Source organism: Anabrus simplex, chromosome 2 (assembly GCF_040414725.1).
Source record: "Anabrus simplex isolate iqAnaSimp1 chromosome 2, ASM4041472v1, whole genome shotgun sequence".
NCBI classification, from domain to species: Eukaryota; Metazoa; Arthropoda; class Insecta; order Orthoptera; family Tettigoniidae; genus Anabrus; species Anabrus simplex.
In genome coordinates, this window is record NC_090266.1 from 75,518,717 (window position 1) to 75,545,068 (window position 26,352).

The 26,352-nt window shown below is 39.8% G+C and overlaps 1 protein-coding gene across 4 annotated transcripts in view; it reads left to right on the top strand.

Moving 5' to 3' along the window:
* Positions 1-26,352, top strand: part of Gnpat (dihydroxyacetone phosphate acyltransferase) — a 358,549-nt gene that overhangs the window by 226,809 nt on the left and 105,388 nt on the right. For all 4 annotated transcript variants that reach the window (XM_068226080.1, XM_067139838.2, XM_068226081.1 and 1 more), the window contains one exon: positions 12,385-12,522. In XM_068226080.1, coding sequence (XP_068082181.1) covers positions 12,385-12,522 — 138 coding nt within the window. The remainder of the gene's footprint in view (positions 1-12,384; positions 12,523-26,352) is intronic.

The window sequence follows — 26,352 nt, forward strand, 5'->3', positions numbered from 1 at the left end:
TATGTTTCGAACTTTTTCTATCGCATCTTTAGTATATTGATAAATAGTTGTTTTCTTCGATCGTTATGCTGTAGAAGAGGTTAATCTTATAATTTCAAACTCACAGCAATGTCTGACCTCCATAGGTTGAAACTGGGTTTCTTCCGAACATTGTAACTTAAATCTAATGATAAATAGTTATTCTCTTTAATCCGTATGCTATAGAAGAGGTTAATCTTATAATTTCAAACTCACAGCAATGTCTGACCTCTATAGGTTGAAACTTGGGGTCTTCCGAACACCGTAACTTTAGTCTAATCATAAATAGTTGTTCTCTTTAATCTACATGCTATAGAAGAGGTTAATCTTATAATTTCAAACTTACAACCATGTCTGACCTCTATAGGTTGAAACTTGGTTTCTTCTGAACATCGTAACTTTAAGCTAATCTCTATTGAGAAATAGTTATTCTCTTTAATCTGCATGCTGTGGAAGAGTTTAATCTTATAATTTTAAACTCACAGCAATGTCTGACCTCTATAGGTTCAAAATTAGTTTCTTTCGAACATTGTAACTTTAGTCTATTAATAATTAGTCGTGCTCTTTAATCTACATGCTATAGAAGAGGTTAATCTTATAATTTCAAACTTACAGCAATGTCTGACCTCCATAGGTTGAAACTTGGTTTCTTCCGAACATCGTAACTTTAGTCTAATCGCTATTTATAAATAGTTGTGCTCTTTAATCCGCATGCTGTAGAAGAGGTTAATCTTATAATTTCGAACTTACAACCATGTCTGACCTCTATAGCTTGAAACTTGTTTTCTTCTGAACATCGCAACTTTAGTCTATTGATAAATAGTTGTGTTCTTCAATCGTTATGCTGTAGAAGAGGTTAATCTTATAATTTCAAACTCACAGCAATGTCTGACCTCCATAGGTTGAAACTTGGTTTCTTCCGAACATCGTAACTTTAGTCTAATGATGAATAGTTTGCTCTTTAATCCACGTGCTATAAAAGAGGTTAATCTTATAATTTCAAACTCACGGCAATGTCTGACCTCTATAGGTTGAAACTTGGTTTCTTCCGAACATCGCAACTTTATTCTATTGATAAATAGTTGGTCTCTTCAATTCTTATGCTATAGAAGAGGTTAATCTTATAATTTCAAACTCTCAGCAATGTCTGACCTCTATAGGCTGAAACTTGGTTTCTTCTGAACATCGTGCCTTAGTCTATTGGTAAATAGTTGTTCTCTTTAATCCTCATGCTATAGAAGAGGTTAATCTTATAATTTCAAACTCACAGCAATGTCTGACCTCTACAGGTTGAAACGTGGTTTCTTCCGAACATAGCAACTTTAGTCTAATGACAAATAGTTGCGCTCTTTAATCCGCATGCTATAGAAGAGGTTACTCTTATAATTTCAAACTCACAGCAATGTCTGACCTCTATAGGTTGAAACTTGGTTTCTTCCGAACATCGTAACTTTAGTTTATTCATAAATAGTTATTTTCTTCAATCCTCATGCTATAGAAGAGGTTAATCTTATAATTTCAAACTCACAGCAATGTCCGACCTCTATAGGTTGAAACGTGGTTTCTTCTGAACATAGTAACTTAGCTAATCTCTATTGATAAATAGTTATTCTCTTCTATCCGCATGCTATAAAAGAGGTTAATCTTACAATTTCAAACTTACAGCAATGTCCGACCTCTATGGGTTGAAACTTGGTTTCTTCGGTACATCGTAACTTTAAGCTAATTTCTATTGATAAATAGTTTTCTTCAATCCTTCATGCTAGTTGATCGTTAGTAATTAAAATTTTCGTTTTGTTCTTTGCGACTCGTGGGAAGGATATTGAGTTACCATAGTTTTAACAACAAGAGTACTTCTACTTTGTTAGGTATAGAACATTCATCTCTCTCTGTTTGCTTTTTAAAAACTCACGACAATGTCTGACCTCTATAAGTTGAACATCACAACTTTAGGCTAATCTCTATTGGTTGTTCTCTTTTCAGATGTTTCCCTGCTTGCAGTGTAACGAAATGTTCAGAAGACGTGACATCCTCACACGTCATGTAAAATCGAAACATCGTGAGGCGTCTGACACGTTTTCCTGCGGGCAGTGCAACGTTACGTTCGCAAGGCGAGATAACTTTATGCGCCATATAAAATCAAAACACCCTAGCATAACATCTGCTTTATGTGAAGTTTGTGGTGTGTATTTCGCTAATGTAGAGCGATACGAGGCTCACTTAGTAGAAGCACATCAGGTATCTACTTGCCCTCAGGTAATACGAGAAAAGCGTAAAAAACGGATGTAGCTGTAGAAAGTACTAGTAGTAAAAAACCTAGAAAAAATCATGAACTTCAAACTATTTACTGCGAGCACTGTAACACTGATGTACCATCTTCACATTTTCAGGGTTACTTACGGAGTAATGCTCATAAAAATAATGCCTTTAGAAGTGGTAGTAACACAAACATCGAGGAAATTAATACTGCATTTGAAAGTAGGATTTCTAGCTGCAGAATTCGTGCTAGTCAGAAGTTTCAGAGTACTGAACACTTGCATTCAACTGGATGTACAACAACTTCTTGCTAAAACTTTGTCCAATCATAATTTATTTAAAGTTAATTTCGAACCTTTTGCGTTGTATATTAAGAGCACAGATGAATCCGAAATAACGGACATTAAATCATTTAATACGAAGAATTTTGTAGTAAGTGAGTCGACTAATTTTGGTGATGTACTTAGGGATGTCTCGAACATTATTTCAACTAAGAGCGAGGAATTTCAGGAAAAGGAATCAGGGTGGGCTATAGTTGAAATTTTGTATCTAGAAGTTAACATCAATAAGTACAATCCCATGCGAGGTTCATCGTACATCGAGCTGCCGAAATGGATTCAGCAAAAAGAAGCTGTTGTAAACATCCAAAACAATGACGAAGCATGTTTTGCATGGGCGGTGATGTCGGCTTTAAATCCTGCAAAATCAGACGTAGGTAAGAGAACATCATCTTATCCACACTATTCAACGCAACTAATAACTTACTCTATATCGAAAACATTGAGAATAGCCACTTTTGCTGGATTAAAAATCTGAGTAGACTTGTTGGTAGTCAGTTGTCAAAACATGATGGTAAAAAGTGGCTGTGTGATGGATGCTTGCAGTATTTTAGAACTGAAGATCAGTTAACGAACCATTCCAAGAATGACTGCAATCATGTACGTACAGAGATACCTACTACAGGCAATAATATTTTAAAATTTACAAATTATGACAAGCAGATGTGGGTACCTTTCGTGATTTATGCAGACTTTGAAGCCATCCTCAAGCCATGCAGCACATGCTCGCCTAATCCTAACAACTCTTTCACTAATACTACGCACATGCATGTCCCGTATAGCTTCGCGTATTACATCAAGTGTAGTTATGATAGTACACTTAACAAGTTAGAGCTGTATCGAGGACCAGATGCTGCTAAAGTATTTTTGGAAAGACTTGAAAGTGATGCAGTACGTCTTGGCGGTATTCTAAATAGTAAAATTCGTATGAAACCGCTCACCGAAATTCAGTTAAATGATCATGAACATGCTATAAAATGTGGCATTTGTGATGGGGAATTTTCCGAAAATGACCCTAAAGTTTTTGACCATGATTATTTAACTGGTTTCTACAGATGCGCCGCTCATAATAGCTGTAATCTTAAATACAGAGTTCCAAAATTTATCCCTGTAATTTTTCATAACTTATCTGGTTATGACTCACATTTCATCATTTCACAATTTGGAGCTTCAGATGAAAAGTAAATATAATCCCTCACAATAAAGAGCAGTACATTGCATTTGCAAAGTCTGTAAAAGTAGATGAGGAGCATTCTATAAAACTGAGATTCCTTGACTCGTTTCGCTGTATAGTGAGTAGCCTCGATAAACTTTCTAGTCATTTACAGCTAGAACAATTTACGGAAATTCGACGCATTTTCCCTGAAGAAGCGCAGTTTAATTTACTTCAGCGCAAGGGTGTTTTTTGTTACGAATATCTTGACTGCTTAGAACGCCTCGAAGAACGTGCTTTATCATCAAAACAATCATTTTACAGCTCGCTAAATTCAGCGGATATTAGTGATGATGGCTATTTACATGCACAACATATCTGGGAGCAGTTCCACATTCAAACGTTAGGTGAATACTCCGACTTATATTTAAAGACGGATGTACTTTTGTTAGCTGATGTTTTCGAAAATTTTCGCTGTGTTTGCAAGAGAACCTACAGCCTTGACCCATGTCAGTATTTTACAGCGCCTGGGTTAAGTTGGGATGCCATGTTAAAATACACGCAGGTGAATTTAGAACTGCTAACCGATATTGATATGGTGCACTTTATAAAATCTTCTATTCGAGGCGGACTAAGTCAGTGCAGTGGGCGGAATTCTAAGGCAAATAATAAGTACATGCCGAGTTTCGATTCTAGTCAGGAATCTCAGTATATTGTTTATCTTGATGCTAATAATCAGTATGGGTGGGCGATGAGTCAGCATCTACCGGTGAGTGGTTTCCGCTGGCTAACGCAGTGCGAAACTGCTGCTTTACAGCTGCACGCCCTAGGCGATGAAGCTGATAAAGGCTATTTCCTCGAAGTTGACTTACAGTATCCTAAAGAGTTACACAGTTCTCATAATGACTTACCGTTCTGCCCTGAAAATATGAAGTCCCTGTACATCGCATCAATGACGAAAATGCTAATTGCTAATTTGTGTGATAAATCTTAAGTATATCATTCATTACCGAAATTTAAAACAGTGTTTGCAGCATGGTTTGAAGTTATCCAAAATTCATCGCGTACTAGAATTTAATCGGTCAACGTGGCTAAAGCCATATATCGATCTGAACAATAATTTAAGAACAAATGCAGTTAACGAGTTTGAGAAAGATTTCTACAAGCTCATGAATAACAGTGTGTTTGGTAAGACTATGGAAAATGTTGACAAACGCGTTGATGTAAAATTGATTACAAACTGGGAAAATATTAAGAAAAGGTATGGTGCTAACTGTTTAATAAGTAAACCAAATTTCCACAGCTGTACCATCATACATGAGAATTTAGTTATTATACAGATGAATCGTGTTAAGGTTAAGTATGACAAACCTACCTACGTCGGCTTTGCAGTACTTGAATTGGCTAAAACACTCGTGTATGAATTCCATTACGATTATATGATGAAGAAGTACGCTCGTAATGCGCAATTGCTCTACACAGATACCGATTCGTTTATTTATCAAATCAAAACTGATGACTTTTACAATGATATAAAGCCAGACTTGGGTAGGTTTGATACAAGTAACTATCCTGCAAATAATTAATATCTACCGCTAGTGAGCAAAAAGGTTCTAGGTGAAATGAAAGATGAATATGCTGGTAATATTATTGATTCATTTGTAGGTACTAAATCCAAGTCATATTGCATAAAACTCTTAAATGAACTACAAATAAAGAGATTGAAGGGGGTTAAGAAGAATGTAGTTCAGATTCAGCTAAGTTTTGAAAATTATAACAATTGTATTAAAAGTAATCTACCTATTTTACATAAGCAAATGTCTCTCATTAGAAGCAAGAAGCACCAGTTGTACACTCATTTAATTAGTAAGGTAGCTCTTAATAATGATGATTGCAAACGGTTTGTCATTCCAAATTCTACCAACACACTAGCCTGGGGGCATAGTAGTATTGATAGGTACTACTTTACATAAGGCAGGTGTGTGTGTGAAAAACATTATGCTAGAGGTGTGTACCTTTTAATATATACAATAAGCTGTCTTACATCACAATTCACTGTACATATTGTATAAAGATAGGGAGAGGTACGCTGAGAGCGTAGTACGACAAGTTTAAACTTGTACATACAAGAATTGCGTCGAGGATAGGAGAAGTACGCAAACATCACTACGGTAAGATGATTCGAGATAAAACTTGTACATACAAGATGTAAATAAATAATGTAGAATTGGCATATTCTTTTATTTTAGATTAGGTATTACCTTCCTCCCGCTCCTTCTTAGCAAGATAGAATTTTGTTCAATAGTATATCACTCAAGGAAGGAGAGTAAGTATGTCAAGAAAGAAGGTGTTGAGCAGATTCGTAAGTATGTTATCGTCTAGCTTATGTTGAGGAGAGAATTTTTTTTTTCTGAACAGCGTTTGATTCTAGTCTTGCAATGCAGTGTTCAACAACATCAAACTTTAGTATGTATATATGTTTTTGAACGGTAGTATGTGTTCAAGTCTAAACTTGCACACTCTTGCTTTTGCGATGCATGTTCGATAGAGATGTACCTTGACAGAGGAAGAAGAGAGGCTTAGTAAATATGTTGAGAAGAGAATTTTTTCATTCTAAACAGTGTTTGATTCTAGTCATGCAATGCAGTGTTCAACAACATCGAACTATAGGTTTTCTAACAGCAGTATGTGTGTTCAAGTCTAAACATGGAGTTACGCGATACGTGCGCTGTCTTATGCATAAGATCGTGTTGTATGTTCGATAAAGCTATGCCTTGACAGAGCAGGACGGTGCTCTGTAGATTGAAGATGACGGATGTGGAATTGTCCGCCACCACAAAGAGTGTGTCACGATGCTCTGTAGATTAAAGATGGCGGTCACAAGAGTGCGGCACGGTGCTCTGTAGATTAAAGATGGAGGATGACAGCTAACGAAATTGCCCGCATGATAGCAGCACGGTGCTCTGTTGATTAAAGATGGCGGATGACAGCTGACGAAATTGCCCGCATGAGGGCAGCACGGTGTTCTCTAGTTTAAAGATGGCCCATGATAGCTAACGAAATTGCCCGCATGATAACAGCACGGTACTCTGTTGATTAAAGATGACTGCTGTCAAAAAAGCACGTGAGTTTGTAAAGCACTTTGAATTTGCTGCCCCCACAAAGGGGGCAGCACGGTCCTCTCTTGATTAAAGATGGTGGATGACAAAAGCACTTGAGTTTGTAAAGCACTTCGCATTTGCCCCCACCACATAGAGTGCAGCACGGCGCTCTCTTGATTAAAGATGGCGGATGAAAGCTGTCAAAAAGCACGTGGCTTTGTAAAGCATGTGGAATTTGCCGTCCACCACATAGAGTGCAGCATGGTGCTCTCTTGATTAAAGATGGCGGATTTCAAAGATATGTAGCTAAAGAGGGCAGCACTGTGCTCTGTTGATTAAAGCGGGTGGATGTCAGCCGTCACAAAAGCACATGGATTTGTTTACCGATTCAAATCTCACGCTAGTAAGGTTAAGTTGGTAGCACTAAGGTTTAGGCCCGTCAAGATGGTAGTACTGAGGTTAGCGATGCGTTGTTGTATGTCAAAAAGCACGTGGATTTGTTTACCGATTCAAATCTCGCGCTAGTTAGGTTAAGTTGGTACTACTGAGGTTTAGGCCCGTCAAGATGGCAGTACTGAGGTTAGCGATGCGTTGTTGTCTGTCAAAAAGCACGTGGATTTGTTTACCGATTCAAATCTCGCGCTAGTTAGGTTAAGTCGGTACCACTGAGGTTTAGGCCCGTCAAGATCGCAGCAGTGAGGTTAGCGATGCGTTGTTGTCGATGACAGCTGTCAAAAAGCACGTGGCTTTGTTTACAAATTCAAATTTCCCGCCAAAATTCAAATTTCCCGTGTGAGGCGGAGGGGCGCCTGGGAGCTCGGAGGCGGAGGCGACCGCCGAACTGTCCAATTATACTACTCCAGCTGTTGTTGTTGTTGTTGTTGTTGTTGTTGTTGTTGTTATTGTTATTATTACTACTACTACTGGTCATGAAGATTCTGTAGACTATGGTTAACGTTGTTTCAGTTGTGGGAATTTCATCTTGTTTACTGCTCAGACTATACTGTAGCTTCTGTTAGGAGACCAGGGAGGTCCAGCGACCCTTCCATTCATATTTTCCTTTCACCCAAGGTCATTCCACTGGCTTTGCAGTTCTGTATTGTAGTTCCAATGCTTTTTAAAAATTTTTTTTTTTAATGCCATTGCAACATGAACTACCTGCTTATAATGTTGCTGTACCTTATCTTATTCTTGGTTCATTTGAAATACAGTAGTAAGGTACAGTATACAGTAATCAGTTGTGTTAAAAGTACAGTGCCAAGTGCATGCTTATTGAATGATGTCAGCTAAACGAAAACGCATTGTTGTGAGCATCGAAAAAAATCAAAGCCGTGAGACAGGTGGAAAATGGTGCGATATTACAAAATGTTGCTGCGGATTATGGAGTTGGTGTGTCAACAGTGGTGGATTGGGTAAAGACAAAATCTAAATTAATTGATCATTCCTCCAAGATACCAAACCGCAAAACTATGAAAGAGAGTGGGGGTGAAAAGTAATAAAATAATGATATTGGTTTCATATCCCACTGCTTAGTTACGGTTTTCGGAGATGCCGAGGTGCCAGAATTTAGTCCTGCAGGAGTTCTTTTACGTTCCAGTAAATCTTCTGACATGAGGATGACGTATTTGAGTACCTTCAAATACCACAGGACTGAGCCAGGATTGAACCTGCCAAGTTGGGACCAGAAGGCCAATGCCTCAACCGTCTGAGCCACTCAGCCCGGCAGTATGAAAAGGTAAACAAAGCGGTATTTCTTTGGTTTACACAACAACGTGAAAAAGGAATACTGTTATCCGGTCCTCTAATTCAAGATAACGCTAAAGGACCTTAAGGCTAGTTCAGGATGGCTAGATACACTGACTGACAGAGCAAATGCAACACCAAGAAGGAGTGGTTCGAAAGGGATGAAAGTTGGGGAAAAAACAGAGACGGCACGGACGAATAATTGATGTTTATTTCAAACCGATATGCAGGTTACACAATGCGCACGGCATCGACTCAGTAGGATGTAGGACCACCGCGAGCGGCGATGCACGCAGAAACACGTCGAGGTACAGAGTCAATAAGAGTGCGGATGGTGTCCTGAGGGATGGTTCTCCATTCTCTGTCAACCATTTGCCACAGTTGGTCGTCCGTACGAGGCTGGGGCAGAGTTTGCAAACTGCGTCCAATGAGATCCCACACGTGTTCGACTGGTGAGAGATCCGGAGAGTACGCTGGCCACGGAAGCATCTGTACGCCTCGTAGAGCCTGTTGGGAGATGCGAGCAGTATGTGGGCGGGCATTATCCTGCTGAAACAGAGCATTGGGCAGCCCCTGAAGGTACGGGAGTGCCACCGGCCGCAGCACATGCTGCACGTAGCGGTGGGCATTTAACGTGCTTTGAATACGCACTAGAGGTGACGTGGAATCATACGCAATAGCGCCCCAAACCATGATGCCGCGTTGTCTAGCGGTAGGGCGCTCCACAGTTACTGCCGGATTTGACCTTTCTCCACGCCGACGCCACACTCGTCTGCGGTGACTATCACTGACAGAACAGAAGCGTGACTCGTCGGAGAACACGACGTTCCGCCATTCCCTCATCCAAGTTGCTCTAGCCCGGCACCATGCCATGCGTGCACGTCTATGCTGTGGAGTCAATGGTAGTCTTCTGAGCGGACGCCGGGAGTGCAGGTCTCCTTCAACCAATCGACGGGAAATTGTTCTGGTCGATATTGGAACAGCCAGGGTGTCTTGCACATGCTGAAGAATGGCGGTTGACGTGGCGTGCGGGGCTGCCACCGCTTGGCGGCGGATGCGCCGATCCTCGCGTGCTGACGTCACTCGGGCTGCACCTGGACCCCTCGCACGTGCCACATGTCCCTGCGCCAACCATCTTCGCCACAGGCGCTGCACCGTGGACACATCCCTATGGGTATCGGCTGCGATTTGACGAAGCGACCAACCTGCCCTTCTCAGCCCGATCACCATACCCCTCGTAAAGTCGTCTGTCTGCTGGAAATGCCTCCGTTGACGGCGGCCTGGCATTCTTAGCTATACACGTGTCCTGTGGCACACGACAACACTTTCTACAATGACTGTCGGCTGAGAAATCACGGTACGAAGTGGGCCATTCGCCAACGCTGTGTCCCATTTATCGTTCGCTACGTGCGCAGCACAGTGGCGCATTTCAGATCATGAGCATACCTCAGTGACGTCAGTCTACCGTGCAATTGGCATAAAGTTCTGACCACTCCTTCTTGGTGTTGCATTTGCTCTGTCAGTCAGTGTAGATTTAAAAATAGATATGACATACGTCAGTTACATCTAAGTGATGAGACGCTTTCCGTGGACCCACTGGGTGTGATGTTTTTAAAAATGGAATTTGAAGAGATTGGTGAAGGATTGACAAATGATCAGGTATATAATGCTGACAAAACAGGGTTAAATTTAAAAATGTTGCCAGAAACATTCTTAGCATCAATAAAAGAAATATCTGCACCAATTCACAAGAATAAGGAGAGGATTATGGTTTTAGCATGTGCTAATGCTTCAGGCACTCATAGGCTGCCACTAATGTGCGTAGGAAAATCGAAAAACCCTAGAGCTCTTAAAAATATTGCCACCACTGCATTACCAGTTTATTATAGAGCTCAGAAAAGTGCCTGGATGTAGTCGCAATTTTTCGAAGAATGGTTCTTTCAAAAGTTTGTATCAAGCGTTGAATATTTTTTTGAAGTCTAAGCGATTGCCCAGAAAAGCAATTTTGTTGATTGACAATGCCCGAACACACCCAGGGAAGTTGGAAATTGGTGATATTGTTGTTTGGTTTCTGCCCCCTAATGTGACAAGCTTAGTTCAACCCATGGACCAGGGTGTTCTGAAAGCATTCAAACGCCATTATCGTGCGTATCTGCTACGATCTATTCTCAGTGATTGTAAATTATCTGGTAAAAGTCTTACGATTTCGTTGAAGTCTGTGAACATGAAACGTGTGATTTATTGTTGTGCCCCATGGTGGGAAAGATTACATCAGTGCCTCTTTCTAATTCCTGGAACAAACTGTATCAAGTGATTTTTTTTGAAAGATGAGGGAAATTATCACAACCTGCAAGAGATGGTGAAACGAATTCTAGAATGTGAGAATGTTAACCAGTGTAAGGTGAACGAGTGGTTACAGTCAGATGATGCTGAACTTAATCTAACAGACCAAGAAATGGTGGATTCCGTGTTAATGCCAAGGGTTGAAGCAGACGATTCTGACCTTGACAATAGCAGTTCTCAGAATTGAGTTACAGCAGGTGATGGATTTAATGCATTGGAGGTAATATTGATTTTTAATTTTTATTAAAATATAGTACCACACACTTTAATTACAGTTCTGTAATTAAATTACTGTATACAGTATTCAGTTCAGTAGTAATAAAAGAAATTGTTTCATTATTTCAGATTATTTTGCGCTTTGTTAAACAAAGCAATGAATCTACACCAGCTGATGGTATTGTTGATTAAATGGTGGTGCGACATAGCTGCATGACAGCGCTGCACCAAGAAAATTTATAAGAAAATAATGATTTTATAGAATGAGTGACATTATGTAAACATTTAAATGTTAATATACAGTATGCACCTTTGCTATACAGAGTTTATGCATTTTTATTTCGACATTTAACCTCCGAAAATATTTACCATGTGCAATCCGAAAAAAAGTGTCAACCAAAGTGGCTCCGCCCTTTTATTTCGGATAAACGGGGCTCTACTGTATTATTGTCACTCAGCTCATTTTGAAAATATGAACTTAACAACTACTCCATGGTCAGTGGTTACACCTCTCTCTCTTCGGGGTTGACACGGTTTTTTTTTTTTTCAGATTGCACATGGTAAATATTTTCGGAAGTTAAATGTCGAAATAAAAATGCATAAACTCTGTATAGCAAAGGTGCATGCTGTATATTAACATTAAAATGTTCACATAATGTCACTCATTCTATAAAATAATGATTTTCTTGTGAATTTTCTCTCTCTCTCTCTCTCTCTCTCACACAAAATTCTGTTCAATAGAATGTTCATTAGTTAGCTAGGGAAGCTAGCTGTGCATTTTGAAAAAGGGGGGCCTAGTATATTAGAAATAGAACTAAGGTTTAGTGTAGCTTATGTAAAAATATTGTGGTTGCATGCTCGAATGGAGTATTTGATGAATCACTATTGTACTTTTTTGCAAGCTGTATTATTTTTCCTATTTGCTTTATGTCGCACCGGCACACATATGTCTTATGGCAACGATGGGATAGGAAAGGCCTAGGAATTGGAAGGAAGCGGCCGTGGCCTTAATTAAAGTACAGCCCCAGTATTTGCCTGGTGTGAAAATGGGAAACCACGGAAAACCATCTTCAGGGCTGCCGACAGTGGGGCTCGAACCCCCTATCTCCCGATTACTGGATACTGGCCACACTTAAGCGACTGCAGCTATCGAGCTCGGTGCTGTATTCTCATTTTGTAGTATTCTGTGTTTACATTATTATTATTTTTGTTACAGGCAATGATGATGTCGAAGATGTAGTCTGTGATTCCATGACTGTCCACAAAAACTTAGTTCTCCTGTCCGATTCTCATATCGTGACATTAGCCCATAAGCACGCCTCTACTGATGAGCCACAATACGTTCTCGCACCTGGTGAGTTTATTGGCATTGCTTGTCATTATTCCTTAGTTAATTTATTTTAATCATGAGTGTTATGTAAGTACTTTATATTCTGTCTTTGCCAGTTGCATTATTATGCCATTATCTGTACTATCACTGACCTCACTAAAACATGAACTAAGTGGGTTAGCTGTGCAGTTAGGGGCACACAGCTGTGGGCTTGCATTTGGGAGGTAGAGGGTTTGAACCCCACTGTCGACAGCTCTGAAGATCGTTTTCTGTGATTTCTATGTTTTCACGTCAGGCAATTGCTGGGGCTGTATCTTAATTATGGCCACAGCCGTTTCCTCTCCACAAAAAAAAAAAAAAAAAAAAAAAAAAACCCCACCATGGTTTGAGATATTCATCATTTTTGACTTGCTAATAAATAAGAATTTATTGCAGCCAAATGAGCCTATAAGATTCACTTCTCTATTACAGTGAGGATACTGACATCATATCATCTCAAAATAAATTTTACAAATAACGCATCCGAAGAACTACCTACCACATTGGTTAATAAATGATGAAAATGTAAAAATAACCTTGTTAAATGTATCGTAGGTAACTGATTATTCTGTGGTTCCTCCATATTCGTCATCATGACTCATTTTGGCCTAATTAATTACTTACATTGGTGCTCAATAAGGTACAACAAAATAAATCTTTGCACAAAAATACTATCTACATAATATTATGGGGAATGAATTGCCTTAATGTTTGTAAATTCTGTCTGTCACATGGTTGGAGTTTGTGCTACTCAGCCAAACTCATCAGAGCTTCCACACCACATGCTGTTTTGAATCCCATATTTGCTCTCAGTAACTCTCCTTTTAACAATTTGTATTCATTGCCCATGTAATCCATCACCTGAAACTTAAGACCGGAGATTAGACACATATCTGACTGTACTTTCATTGATACGCTAGATTATACCAGATTATCATCATCAATTATAATTCTGTAGCACACCAACTCACTGTTACAAGAAATACTTTCATATTAGTCTAATTATTATGTTATTACGATTTTCACTGGCCATCTTCTTCTTCTTCTTCTTCCTCTTCATGAGGCCTATAAATATTAGTTCATAATCAGCGTCAATCTTTTACTACCAAGTTTTTCCTTCATTCCCACCTAGGTATACCTGCTCCCTTTACAAAGCTGCAGGTTGTTCTTATTGGGTCTTCTTGGATTTTTTCTCTTTCTTCACCTGGTAGTCCTATAGTGGAGAGTCTGATTCCTCCCAACACCTCACATTCGAAAATTGTGTGTTCAGCTAATTCCTCTGCTTCATTGCATTTCCTACATATATTGTTTCTTATTACTCCAATTCTGTGTAGGTGTATTTTCATATGGCAGTGTTCTGTCAACAGTCCTACTAAAAAGCAAAGCAAAGTCACCTCCGTACAGGTCATGAAGGCCCTTGGAGGAGTGTAAGGTAAAGGCTTCCACCATTGTTAACCTCGGCCCGTGATGGGGTAGAGTGGTTAGCTCTACGCCCGGCCGCCTTTGCCCCCAGGAATTAACCTGGTACTCATTTTTGGTGTAGGCTGAGTGAACCTCAGGGTCATATGCACCTCCGGAAGTGGAAATCTCGTTTTTAAAATTTTATGACTTCCTGACGGGGATTCGAACCCACGTCCTTCCGGGCGAACCGAGCACGCCTTTACCGCCTCGGCCAGGCAGCCCCTCAACAGTCCTGCTACCCATCTTATTTTTTCTCTGCTGAGTTTCAACAGTTCTTTACTATGCTTCTTGTTTGGTCCTTTTATTGGTTCCTTTGCAAGCCTGCATCCTGGAGTATTTTTCCAGTTCTCCATTTGTTTCTTTTGTACCCATTTTTCTATCTAGTGTCAGGCTTGTCCATAGGAAATCCCGCATACAGGTTCTGGGCCTACAAAATTTGTTTCTGCCCCTTTCCTGGCCAGTTTATCTGCCTTTTCATTTCCTTCTATACCTGCATGCCCTGGTACCCATTATTATTTTGACAATATTGTACTTCGAGAGCTTCAGGAGAAGCGAATGGCAATACCAGACAATTCCGGATATTATCCGGACTGCTTCTAGTGCCTTAATGGCTGCTTGGCTATCCGTAAAAATGAAAATGTTCTATTCCTATTCCTCATTTTCAGATTTTCTTCGACATTTTGTGATAGCTATCACTTCAGCTTGAAAGACTGTACTGTGTTTGCCCAGGCTCATCTGAATTGATCTCTCAGGTCTTCCCCCGTTGATCCCTCCTCCTCTGCCATCAACAGTCTTTGAGCCATCAGTCCACCACACTATATCTTCGTTTTCAGTATTCCATTTATTGATATCCCAGTCTTCCTTTTTAATTATCTGGGTCTCAAACGGTTTTTCAAAGTTGTACTTTGGTATCATGTGATCAGAAGGCATGTGTAGAACTTCCTCTGCTATTACTCTGTTAATTTTAGTGTGTCCTAGATTGAATCTTTGTGCATTCCATCTGCGTATCCTTGTGTATAAAAATCCTGTTCGTTGAGCATAGCTGTGATTTTGTTCACCACGAGGTTCCACAGCAGAGGCGAGCACAGCCTCGGGTGGCCCTAACCGTCAGCGTTTCTTCAAACAGGGTTGCTTTTATCTTCCTTCCATCTAACATGGATTTAATCCATTTGACGACGGTTTTACTCACCTTGCTCTTTTCCAATGCTTTGATCATAGATTTATAGGCTGTATCTAGAAACGCCCCCAGTGCAATTTCTTTATATTCTAGGCTTTCCTCTAGTTTAAAAACCAACTGGTGGAGTGCTACTTCAGTGGATCTGCCAGATCTATATGCAAACTGATTTTCATGTAACGTTGAGTTCAGTTGCACCATTCTTCTGATATATTTATCTAGAATTTTCTCCATTGCTTTCAGCATGAAGGAGGTTAAACATAATGGTCTGTATGCTTTGGCTTGGGCATAATTTGCCCTTCCAGGCTTAGGTATGAATACTGCTTTAGCTTCAGACCATGATTTCGGAACGTACCCTAAAGCTAGACTAGCTCTGAAAAGGTGTGTCAGGGCATTGATGAGTATCTCCTGTCCTTCCTGTAGGAGTATCGGCAGTATCTCATCTGGCCCCGGGGCCTTTATAGGATGAAACGTGTCGATTGCCCATTTTACATGGTTATGTTTTATTATTCTGAACGCACAGATCCAGTCCCACGAACCTACTACGCTGGTGTAGCAGGGGGAGAGATGATACTCCCACGTGGCGCGTCCCAGGTGGCGGATGGGGGGGGGGGTCCTAACCAGCTTGCAGTCAGACTTGAGGGAAATAAAATACCTCTCACAGACTAAACATACCCCCCCCCCACCCTGTGGGTGGGGGTTACAGACGAAGAATACACCCACGGTATCCCCTGCCTGTCGTAATAGGCGACTAAAAGAGGCGACCAAGGTATGATAAAATTAGAACCATGATACTACTTGTAATTAGTAACACCATGCGGGGAACACCATGGGTCGCTTATACTTGCGTGTAGTACCACTGTTAGGTACGCAATAGGTTTGTGATTAGTAGCAATAGAGTACATTGGCGGCTTTTACAGTACCTGTGATTCGTACCCCTATATGAGCAACACCATGGGATTAGCGGCACCATGTTTCTGCCTTGCCTATGCTTAGTATCCATTCTGTGAGGAACACCACTGGATAGTGCGGGGTCCTGTGTTTAGTCCACTTATGTGAGGAACGCCATAGGTGTGCGTTGCCTGTAAGTAGCGCCGCAGTGTGCGAAACACCATAGGTCTGTGCTATCTGTGCGAATTTCTTTACCTGTGCATAGTACCATACAGTGTGGAATACCGCGAGTTTATGCTGCTTTTGATTAGTACCACAACATGACACATAGCATGGTTTTATTTTCCTAGTGAGGGGCCGATGACCTGGATTTTGGACCCGTTTCGACTACAACCATCATCAAGTCAGTATTGTGCTTTAGAAGCTGTTCCTTGGTCAGCAATTCTATAGTTTAACGCTAAGTTTCTGGGTATGTGGGGCATTTCGGGTCGTATCCACTGATTGTTTTAACTTCATATCCATCCATTCATTCTTCGTCGTCATGTTTTCAAATTCTGGTCAGTGGAGGGTTATGGATTTTTAAATTGTCATACCATTTCCTCTCATTTTGTACCATTATGGACCGATGACCAAGACGTTAGGCCCCTTTAAACAACAATAATCATCATCATCATCATCATCATCATCATCATCATCATCATCATCACAGTTCCAGTATGCTCTTTGACCTCCGGTCTCTGTTCCATCTGTTTCTTCTTCTGTCATCTCCTCACCCGCACGCCATTAGTATCTCCAGCATGTCCCTCTCTGTCTGAATAAATGACCCATCTGGTTTCTCCAGTGTCCCCACTAGGTTATACTCGGTGAGTTTTCTATGATATACGTCCTACATACCATTTCTAGATGATATTCTATACAACATCCTAACCTCTTTTTTCATTTTGGTTGGTTTGTTGTTCAACCACCTTACTTTTTTGGTGTCTTTCTTTTCTTTGAGAGGACAGTTGTCATGGAATGGTCTATACTGGCCTCTTCTAATAGTTCCATTGCATCATCCAATTCTTTCTGTCCTCTCACGTTAGTTGAATTTTTTGTACAGCCTTACCTAGAACTTCTCTGTATCTATCCCGGTTAGTTCTTTTTGGTTCTCCTTACATCTCTATCCCACATAGTCTCGCATCTATTGCAAATTGGATGTGCTGGTGGTTTGTCAGTGATGGTTCCTCCAGCACCTTCCATCTTTAATAAAGTTTGTTATATGTGTATCACTTAGTGTGATGTCTATTACCTCCTTACGATTTTTATTTATAAATGTAGGCTTGTTTCCTAGGTTTAGTATCGTCAACTCAGTTCCAATAATAAACTCTATTAAAGACTCACCTCTTGCATTGCATTTTGTGCTGCCCCATGCCGTGTGGTGTGAATGAGTGTCTGCTCCAAGGACTAGGTGTTCGCCTTTCCTCTTTGCATTGCATATTACGTTCTCAACTTCTTCTGATGGGGGCAGATTAGTTGAGTCATATGGGAGGTATGCAGAGCCTATGGTTATTTCTCAGGGTCCCTCCCAATTTCCAAGTTTAATCTTAGCCAGAGTTAAGTCCCGTGAACAGTGTTCCTGCAACATAAGACATTTTAGTTTCCTGTTCACAAGAAGACATGTTCTGGGTATTTCTGATGTTGTATTGTACATCAGCTTACCTCCAGATTCTGCCAGTCCTGCTACTGTGCCCTTGACTACCCAAGGCTCTTGAATAAGAGCCACGTCAATAGCCCTGGACTTGATCTTTCTGGCAAAATTGGCTACAGCTGCTTTTTTATGCTGAAGATTGGCCTGAAGGACCTTCCTTATGGCGGAGCATTGAGGACGTTAGGAGTAGGTGGAGGGGGTGTGGCGTGAATCGGTGACTTGGGAGTGGCTACTATTGCGTAGGGAGATTGCTGGCATGTTTATAATTAAATATTTTCGTGAAAGTATTTGTATTTATGTTAAAGGCTGTTGTGGTCAGAGTCAGAGTCAATGTCTGCTCCTGTGAAAGCATTGCTTTCTCCACAGACTAGATTTTTATGACTGTTTTATCTTGTATTAAAGCATGTATTATATTGATTACTGAATTTCTGGTTAATCATAATGAAGTCTGTTTGATACCTTCCCGTGTCTCCAGGTCTCGTCCACGTATACAGCTGTCGTTTGAGGTGTTTGAATGAAGTATTAACAAGGACTAAATTATGATCAGTGCAGAATTCAACCACCCAACTTCCTCACTCATTCCTTTGTCACAATCCAAATTCTCCTACTGTATTGCTTTTTCCTCCTTGACCTATCACTGCATTCCAGTCTCCCATCACAATTAGATTCTCGTTACCTTTTACATATTGTATTAATTCTTCTATCTCTTCTTACATTCTTTCGATTTCTTCATCATCTGTTGAACTTGTAGGCACATAGACCTGCAGTGTTGTGGTGGGCATTGGTCTGATGTCTATCTTGATAACAATAATCCTTTCACTGTGCTGGTTGTAGTAACTTACCCCTGCCCTATTTTCTTATTCATTATTAAACCAACTCCTGCATTTCGTCTGTTTGATTTTGTGTTGATAATTCTGTAGTCGCCTGACCAAAAAATCTGCTCTTCCTGCCAACGTACTTCACTTAAACCAGCTACATCTAACTTTAGTCTATCCATCTTCCGTTTCAGATTCTCTAACATACCACAACGCTAACTTTCCACACTCCGACTCGTAGAATGTTTGTATCCATCTTCCTGATTATTGTCCCCTCTTGTGTAGTCCCTACTCGGAGAACCGAATGGCGGGGGTGGGGGGCTATTTTACTTCCGGAATATTTTACCCGGGAGGAAGCCATCATCACTACATCATTCCTACAGAGAGAGCTACATGTCCTCAGGAGTTAGTTATGGCTGTAGTTTCCGGTTGCTTTCAGCCGTGAAGCAGTATCAACACAGCTGAGCCATGTTGAGTATTATTACAAGGTCATATCAGTGAATCATCCAGACTGCTAACCTTTCAAATTCCAAAAGGCTGCTGCCCCTTTTCGATGAACCATTCGTTAGACTGGTCTCCCAACAGATACCCATCCGATGCAGGCCTTCCCACCGTGGCAAGGTCATATTGAATGAATATTTTGTCAAATATATGAACCACAGTAAAAAGGTCTCGAGATAATGAAACAGTGTACAATAGCATGTTAAAAAGTAATGGAATTCCTGAAACCTACAGACCTCCATTTAGGTGGCAAGAGATAAAGCCTGAAAAATTCCTTCAAAGACTGTAGTATCAGAAGAATTAAATTCCTCAAATTGCAAAGATGATTGTGGCTCAAGTAACTATATTCTAAAACAAATTGTTGACATAATATTAGTTCCTTTAGCTCAGCTGATCAACTGGATACTGACTGAAGGAATTTATCCAGATTGTTTGAAATTTACAGTCGCAGTACCTGTCTTTAAGAATGGTGATAGACTGTATCCAGGCAACTATTGACCCATTTCAATTGTCCAATTATATCTACAATAGTAGAACATTGTATAAGGAAGCAGTTATCAGCATATTTTGAAAAGTGCTATTTATTAAATACTGCACAGTTTGTTTTCAGAACTGGTAAATTCACAATTAAATCTGTAGAAACTGTTGTGACTGAGGTAATACAGGGTTTTGAGTCTCACCACATTATATGTGCTACCACATGGTATACTAATAAGAAAGCTCAACTATTTACAGGGTGAAAGATGTAGAGTTATTATTAATCACAACCTATCTCAACAATATACATCAAATTGTACAAGTTGAAAACCAAAAGTCTGCAGAACTCAAAATAGGAACAGGTGTAGTCCTGGGTTCTGTTATAGGACCTTTTCTCTTCCTCATGTACATATATAAACTAGCTGATGTACCCGTGCTTCGCTACAGAATTCTACATTGTATACAGAATTCTAGGTTATGTAGTGTACACATTGTGAGCAAGATTGTATAAAATTGCATAGCTCTTAACCTTACGCTAGAAATGCGTCGAGGAAGTCACCAAACGTCTTTTCTTATATGAAGACTGGGTTAGGGAATTTTTGTTGTAACGGTAGGCCTGCTTGCCTACCATCAATCACAATCAGGTTGGGGAGTTTTCATTATAATGGTAGACACTCACTCTCCACCTGCCTTTTTACATCCTCAGGAAGACTATCTTAGTGGTTTTCCCAACTGAAATCAACATAGGCCATTACAATGATGTCAGAAGGAATGGCACGATTAAAAGCAATGCTTTCATATGAAATACTGAATCAAATGAAAAACCACACATTTTCTCACTGTTAACGAACAGTACTACACTATCAATCTAACAGTTCAAAGTTCCAGAGCTGGAATGACCAAGCCTCAGGCAGCCGTGATCCTTGATCACTCTTAGTTCTTTTTTTTTTTGGTGGGTGGGGGGTGTCGTTTAGTGGAGAGTTCCTGGGCAAGAACTATGCCCTTTTACTAATCTTTTTCCTAGGAGTACCCGATGAGTCTGAAAATCTCAATTCACTACACTGGCGGCAGAATAATCTATCTGACTTGGAGGCAAGCTTTTCTTAAGAAACGGCTCTTTTCGGGGTTTAATTTTGAGTTATTTAGTGAATTGTAGTGCTATAGTTTGGAATAGGCCTAAATTGTAATTCTAGACCAGGTCATACTACTACTATTACTGCTGCTGCTGCTGCTGCTGCTACTACTACTACCACTACTACTACTACTACTACTACTACTAAGTGAGCCTCTGCCCTAAGTGTGCACACTGCTCGTTCAAAACAGCGTGTCATAGTAGGGATTGAATAGCTGGAATATTGTTGATGAACCAGTGTGTTACGTACCAGCAGTATCAGAAAATTTATGAACCAGAAGGAATGGCATGCCAAAGAAGAAAGTTCTCTAACTGCCCAGCTATTTCCCACCAATATTCAGTCAGGTTCTTATACTTGGTACTTTGCAGTAATCCCATCTATCGGAGTTGAGCAGCAGCATAAGAGACAAAGAACATCACAACAAACATCGGTAAATGTAATGTTATTGTCACCGAGCTCAATAGCTGCAATCGCTTAAGTGTGGCCAGTATCCAGTATTCGGGAGATAGTAGGTTCAAACCCCACTGTCGGCAGCCCTGAAGATGGTTTTCCGTGGTTTCCCATTTTCACACCAGGCAAATGCTGGGGCTGTACCTTAATTAAGGCCACGGCCGCTTCCTTCCCACTCCTAGCCCTTCCCCGTCCCATCGTCGGCATAAGACCTATCTGTGTCGGTGCGTCGTGAAGCAAGTAGGAAAAAAAATGTTATTGTTGATCAATGTTATGTGCTTTCGATATTGTAGGCCTTCACATTTAGTTTTCTTCCAGCTCTGAAATACCACTCTTATCATAGTCGGTGCTGTAAAACTGAATAAAACATAAATGTTCGGAAATTGTATTCTCTATAACTTTTGTTATGTTGTACTTTTCAATAGGACCAATGACATAGGTATATAAAAATTAAATTTCAGGTTCCTTCCCCTAAACTACCATTTCATCCAGGGTGAATAAAATTGTTTATAGCTTACAGTGTAGTTTCTTATTCCTCAACTCTTTTTTTCAAGTTTAAGAACTTCATATTAAATCCGTATTGAACCGAGAATATACTGGGAACAAAATAGTTGGGTCCACCTATTCAATACAACACAATGTTATAAGAAGAATTATAACATAACATAACATAATGTTATAAGATGAATTATAACATTGTGTTGTATTTACTAGGTGGACCCCACTATTTTGTTCCCAGTATATCAACTCTTTATACCGATTTTCATTAAAGTCTACCCATTTTCTCATGGCTCGGTGTTCATATGGACTTAGCAACAAAAATACAAATTTATGAATATATATGTTATCATAGACGGTACGGTAAAAATGTATAAGACATAAATGATCGGAAATTTAATTCTGTATAACTTTAGTTATGTAATATTTATCGATAGGACCAGTAATAATATAGATACTTGAGAATTAAATTTTAGGCCTTCCCCTAAAGTACCATTTCATTCAGAGTGAATAAAATTATTTGTAGCCTAGATTGTAGTGGCTCATCCCTCGACTTTACATACCGATTTTTATTAAATTCTTTTCAGCTGTTTTATTGTGATGCGTGTACATACATACAGACAGACAGACGGAAAACTGAAAACTATAAAGTGCATTTCTTTGTTACTGTGGAGATGACGAATACAGAAATGCCATTCCTTTCAATTTCTGAGCAATGTACAGACAAAACTCTTATTTTATATATATAGATGATATTGTAATTAATTTACCCTGAAGGTCAGTACTCTATGTAGATGGTATCAATGACATAACAAGTAGTAAGGTTTTAACAAAGGTGGAGGATAAAAAGTAAGAGATGCTACAGAAATCATCCAGTTGGTTGCAGACTAATGAACGATTTTTAAATATTAACAAGACTGAAGTTATTTATTTTCACTTAACTTTAGGTGAGAATGTACATAGTTAAGTCCAATTTTTTGGAATGCATTTGGATTCCAAGTTAACCTGGTACACTCACACACTAAAGTTATGTAGAAGACTCTAGATGGTTGGTTTTACTTTGAAGACTGAAAGAGTTGGTTAGTAGTAATCAGATGTGTGGTTATTATGCTTTCTTTCATTCACATTTATCGTACGGTACGATACAAAAGGCACTAGGAAAGTTTTTCAATATGCAAAAATGGTTGGCTGGACACCCCTGTTATGGTGAGGGATGAAAAGGGGGGCGAAAACAGGTCTAGAAGACAGTAACGCACGACCTTCACACCAGTTGTTACCAAGCAATGGGATTGAAAGCAAGTTAAGATATCAGTGTGGTCTAAAGGTGAATATCGCGCAATTATCCGCTACAATTTTGGTCTTGGATTAACTGTTGATCACTGCCTGGAGGAAATGACTCCTGTGCTGGGGAAAGACTGTCCATATTGGACAACAATTTTCCGCTGGTACAAAGAGTTCCAGAGGGGAAATTTTGGGGTTGAAGACGATCCTCGTTCTGGGCGACCGTCTGAATCAGTGACTGAAGAAAACATTGAAGCTGTGAGGAAAATCTTGCAACAAAGAGAGGCGGTTGACATATCGACAGGTAGAAGATACCCTCCACATCCTTGCACCAGCTATTCATTCAATTCTACATGACCATCTCCATTTTAGATAGGTTTATTACCTGTGGGTGCCCCATTCACTTTCAGAGGAACAAAGGGCACATCAACTGAAATGGTGCCGGAAAATACTAAAACAGTTTGAAAATGGGACTTCGCGTAACGTCAATAGCATCATTACTGGTGACGAAACTTGGCTTTATTATTACGATGATGTCCCAACAAAGTCCCAGAACAAGGTGTGACTGTTTGAAGATGAGGGTACTCCTGTGACTGTGCGAAAGTCAAGGTCAGTGAAGAAAAGGATGATTGCAGTATTCTTCACTAAATGGGGCATCCTGAATCGGGTTGTGCTAGAAACACAAAGGACAGTTACTGCAAAGTGGTACAGTGAGACTTGTCTGCTTCAGGTCATCCAGGCTCTCAAGCAGCTCCGCCCAAGGTCACGCCTTAACACTTGGCTCTTGCATCACGACAATGCTCCAACACATCGTCATATTATGGGGAAATTCGACAGGTGCACAGGATCAAGTAGCGATTATTTAAGAATAACTTATATCAGGCATCGTCAATCGAGAGTGAAATTCATTCGGAGCCAGTTTGCTCCCCGCTCTTGAGGAATGAGAGCAGCTTAGCGAGCAAGAAGGGGAAGAATTAGGGGAAATGCATGACATAGTACGCACTAAAGGTCAGTGGCACAAAGGTATAGCACATCTTCCTGGACAGGTTAGATTGCGACACGATACGCTTGAACTCATGTGAGGTGACAGTAGTGTGTTCCCGCCTTTACCTCACACCACATGACGTTCAAGCGTAGTCAGTAAATGTTGCATTTACTATGGAAGAGAGTTCAGCACAGCCTAGGTCATCGATGCCAACAAGTTTCAAACCTTCTCGGGAAGAAGAGTATTTGATACTTCAAGAAAATAACACACAAAATGTTTAATATGTAATAAAATATTGAATCACATCAAACATTTAATCTGCAGCGCCCTTGTTCCTTATGTCATTCCAACCAGTATGATAAATATGAAGGCCGGGAAAGCATATCGTTACTAGAAAAACTTAAAAATAACACATTTGAGGATTTACGTACATTTCATATTACCCTACTCAACTCTGTTTATTTTATAATGTTTGATAATTCCTCAGAGATTATTTATTTACAGTATGTACCGGTATGTATTTCATTGCTGTTGTTCAAATGGTAATATTTCCGACCGGCAAGTACAGTACCGCCACGTTATGCAACCCGCCTGTCCGCTGCTCTCTTGTTACGTGACTGACAGCTGTCCGGATTGGAGCAAGTATGTGATGACGTCTGACTTAAATATTGTATTTAAGCGGTCTGCCTATTGAATACATATATATAACTTATTAAATCCAGAACATGTATCTTCCCCTACGGGACATCATCAGCTAGAATAAATCACACAATATATCATATATAAAATTACATTAATAAATGGGTAAGACAAATTAAAATACACTTTTATATACAAGGACATTTAAAATAAAATATTTGCAAACTTAGTTCCCAGTCATATTGTCAATAAAATTGATGTGAATTGTTCATAAAATTCTTGATGCTAAAGTTCGTACAAACTAACATTTGTAAAATCGTAAAATGAACACTGATGTGAGTAAAAACCTTTGATTTAAAATATTTCTTGATAAAGGGTCCTTAAGAACCATGGTAGAAATTCCTTCAAATTGCATTAAGAATGAGCGCTTCTGGATTCTAAGCCAAAACAGGACCGAAGCTGTAAAGTTAGTTGTAGAATTGAAAAATGTTCAGTCCGATATTAAAAGAAAACTAAGAATAAGTGAAGAGAGATGGAAGATGAAATAATATATGGTCTAAATTGCGTTACTTCCTTGTTATTGGCCCCGATGTGATGAAGAGGATTCACCTCTGCTGAGGTATGTGTCTGTCTGAATTTGAATAATAATAGTAATAATAATGTTAATTGCTTTACGTCCCACTAACTAATTTTACTGTTTTTGGAGTTGCTGAGGTGCCATAATTTAGTCTCGCAGGGGTTCTTTTATGTGACAGTAAATCTACCGACATGAGGCTGACGTATTTGAGCACCTTCAAATACCACGAGACTGAGCCAGGATCGAACCTGCCAAGCTGGGTCAGAAGGCCAACACCTCAACCGTCTAAGCCACTCAACCCGGCTATCTGAATTCAAACAAGTAGTAGGTACATTAAGTGGGGAGTGTGGAGGGGAAAGTGGGAGGGCCTATTCCGGGCGGGGGAGCGACCTGAATGTCGCCGAGTATGTGACGCGTTAATGTTTGATGTTTCTTTCTAACTTTCACTTTAATCAGTTCCTTATATAAGATGTTAATCTTCTCAGAAAGCTAGTTTATTGTACCCGTCGGATTGTTCCTCTTGGCTAGATAAATGTAAATTTCCTCATGTTCAATAAATGACCTTTAAAAGTTTTCAGGAAGTTAAGGTTATTGTCTACAGTATGTTTGTAAATGTGATTGTAGTCTGTCATGTGATCACTCATGGCCAAGTATCTATTGTATTCCTTAGCACTGGCATGTTCCTGATATCTTGTAACAAAGTTTCTTCCTTTCTGACCGACATACAAAATTAAACAACTCACACATTTCAATTTGTATACACCCGAATTTGGAATTTATTGTTGTTATTAATGAAATGGATGTTATAAAATATTTTTGTTTGCAAGTTGCATTACGTCACACCGACACAGATAGGTCTTATGGCGACGATGGGACAGGAAAGTGCTAGGAGTGGGAAGGAAGCGTCTGTGGCTTTAATTAAGGTACAGCCCCAGCATTAGCTTGGTGTGAAAATGGGTAACCACGGAAAGCCATCTTCAGGGCTGCTGACTGTGGGATTCGAACCCACTATCTCCTGAATACTGGATACTGCCCACACGTAAGCGACTGCAGCTATAATTTAGAGTTAGTGTTGTTAATCCTAAAAGTGATTCTTAAATTACGTCTCTTGAATAGATTCATAATCCTATATAATTTACTGTTATTATATGTGAATATGGCAAATTTCTTATTCTCTTCATTTTTCCATTCTTTCGCTAAAGTAGTGAGGGGTTTATTTTTATTTTATTTATAATCCTGTCTACAA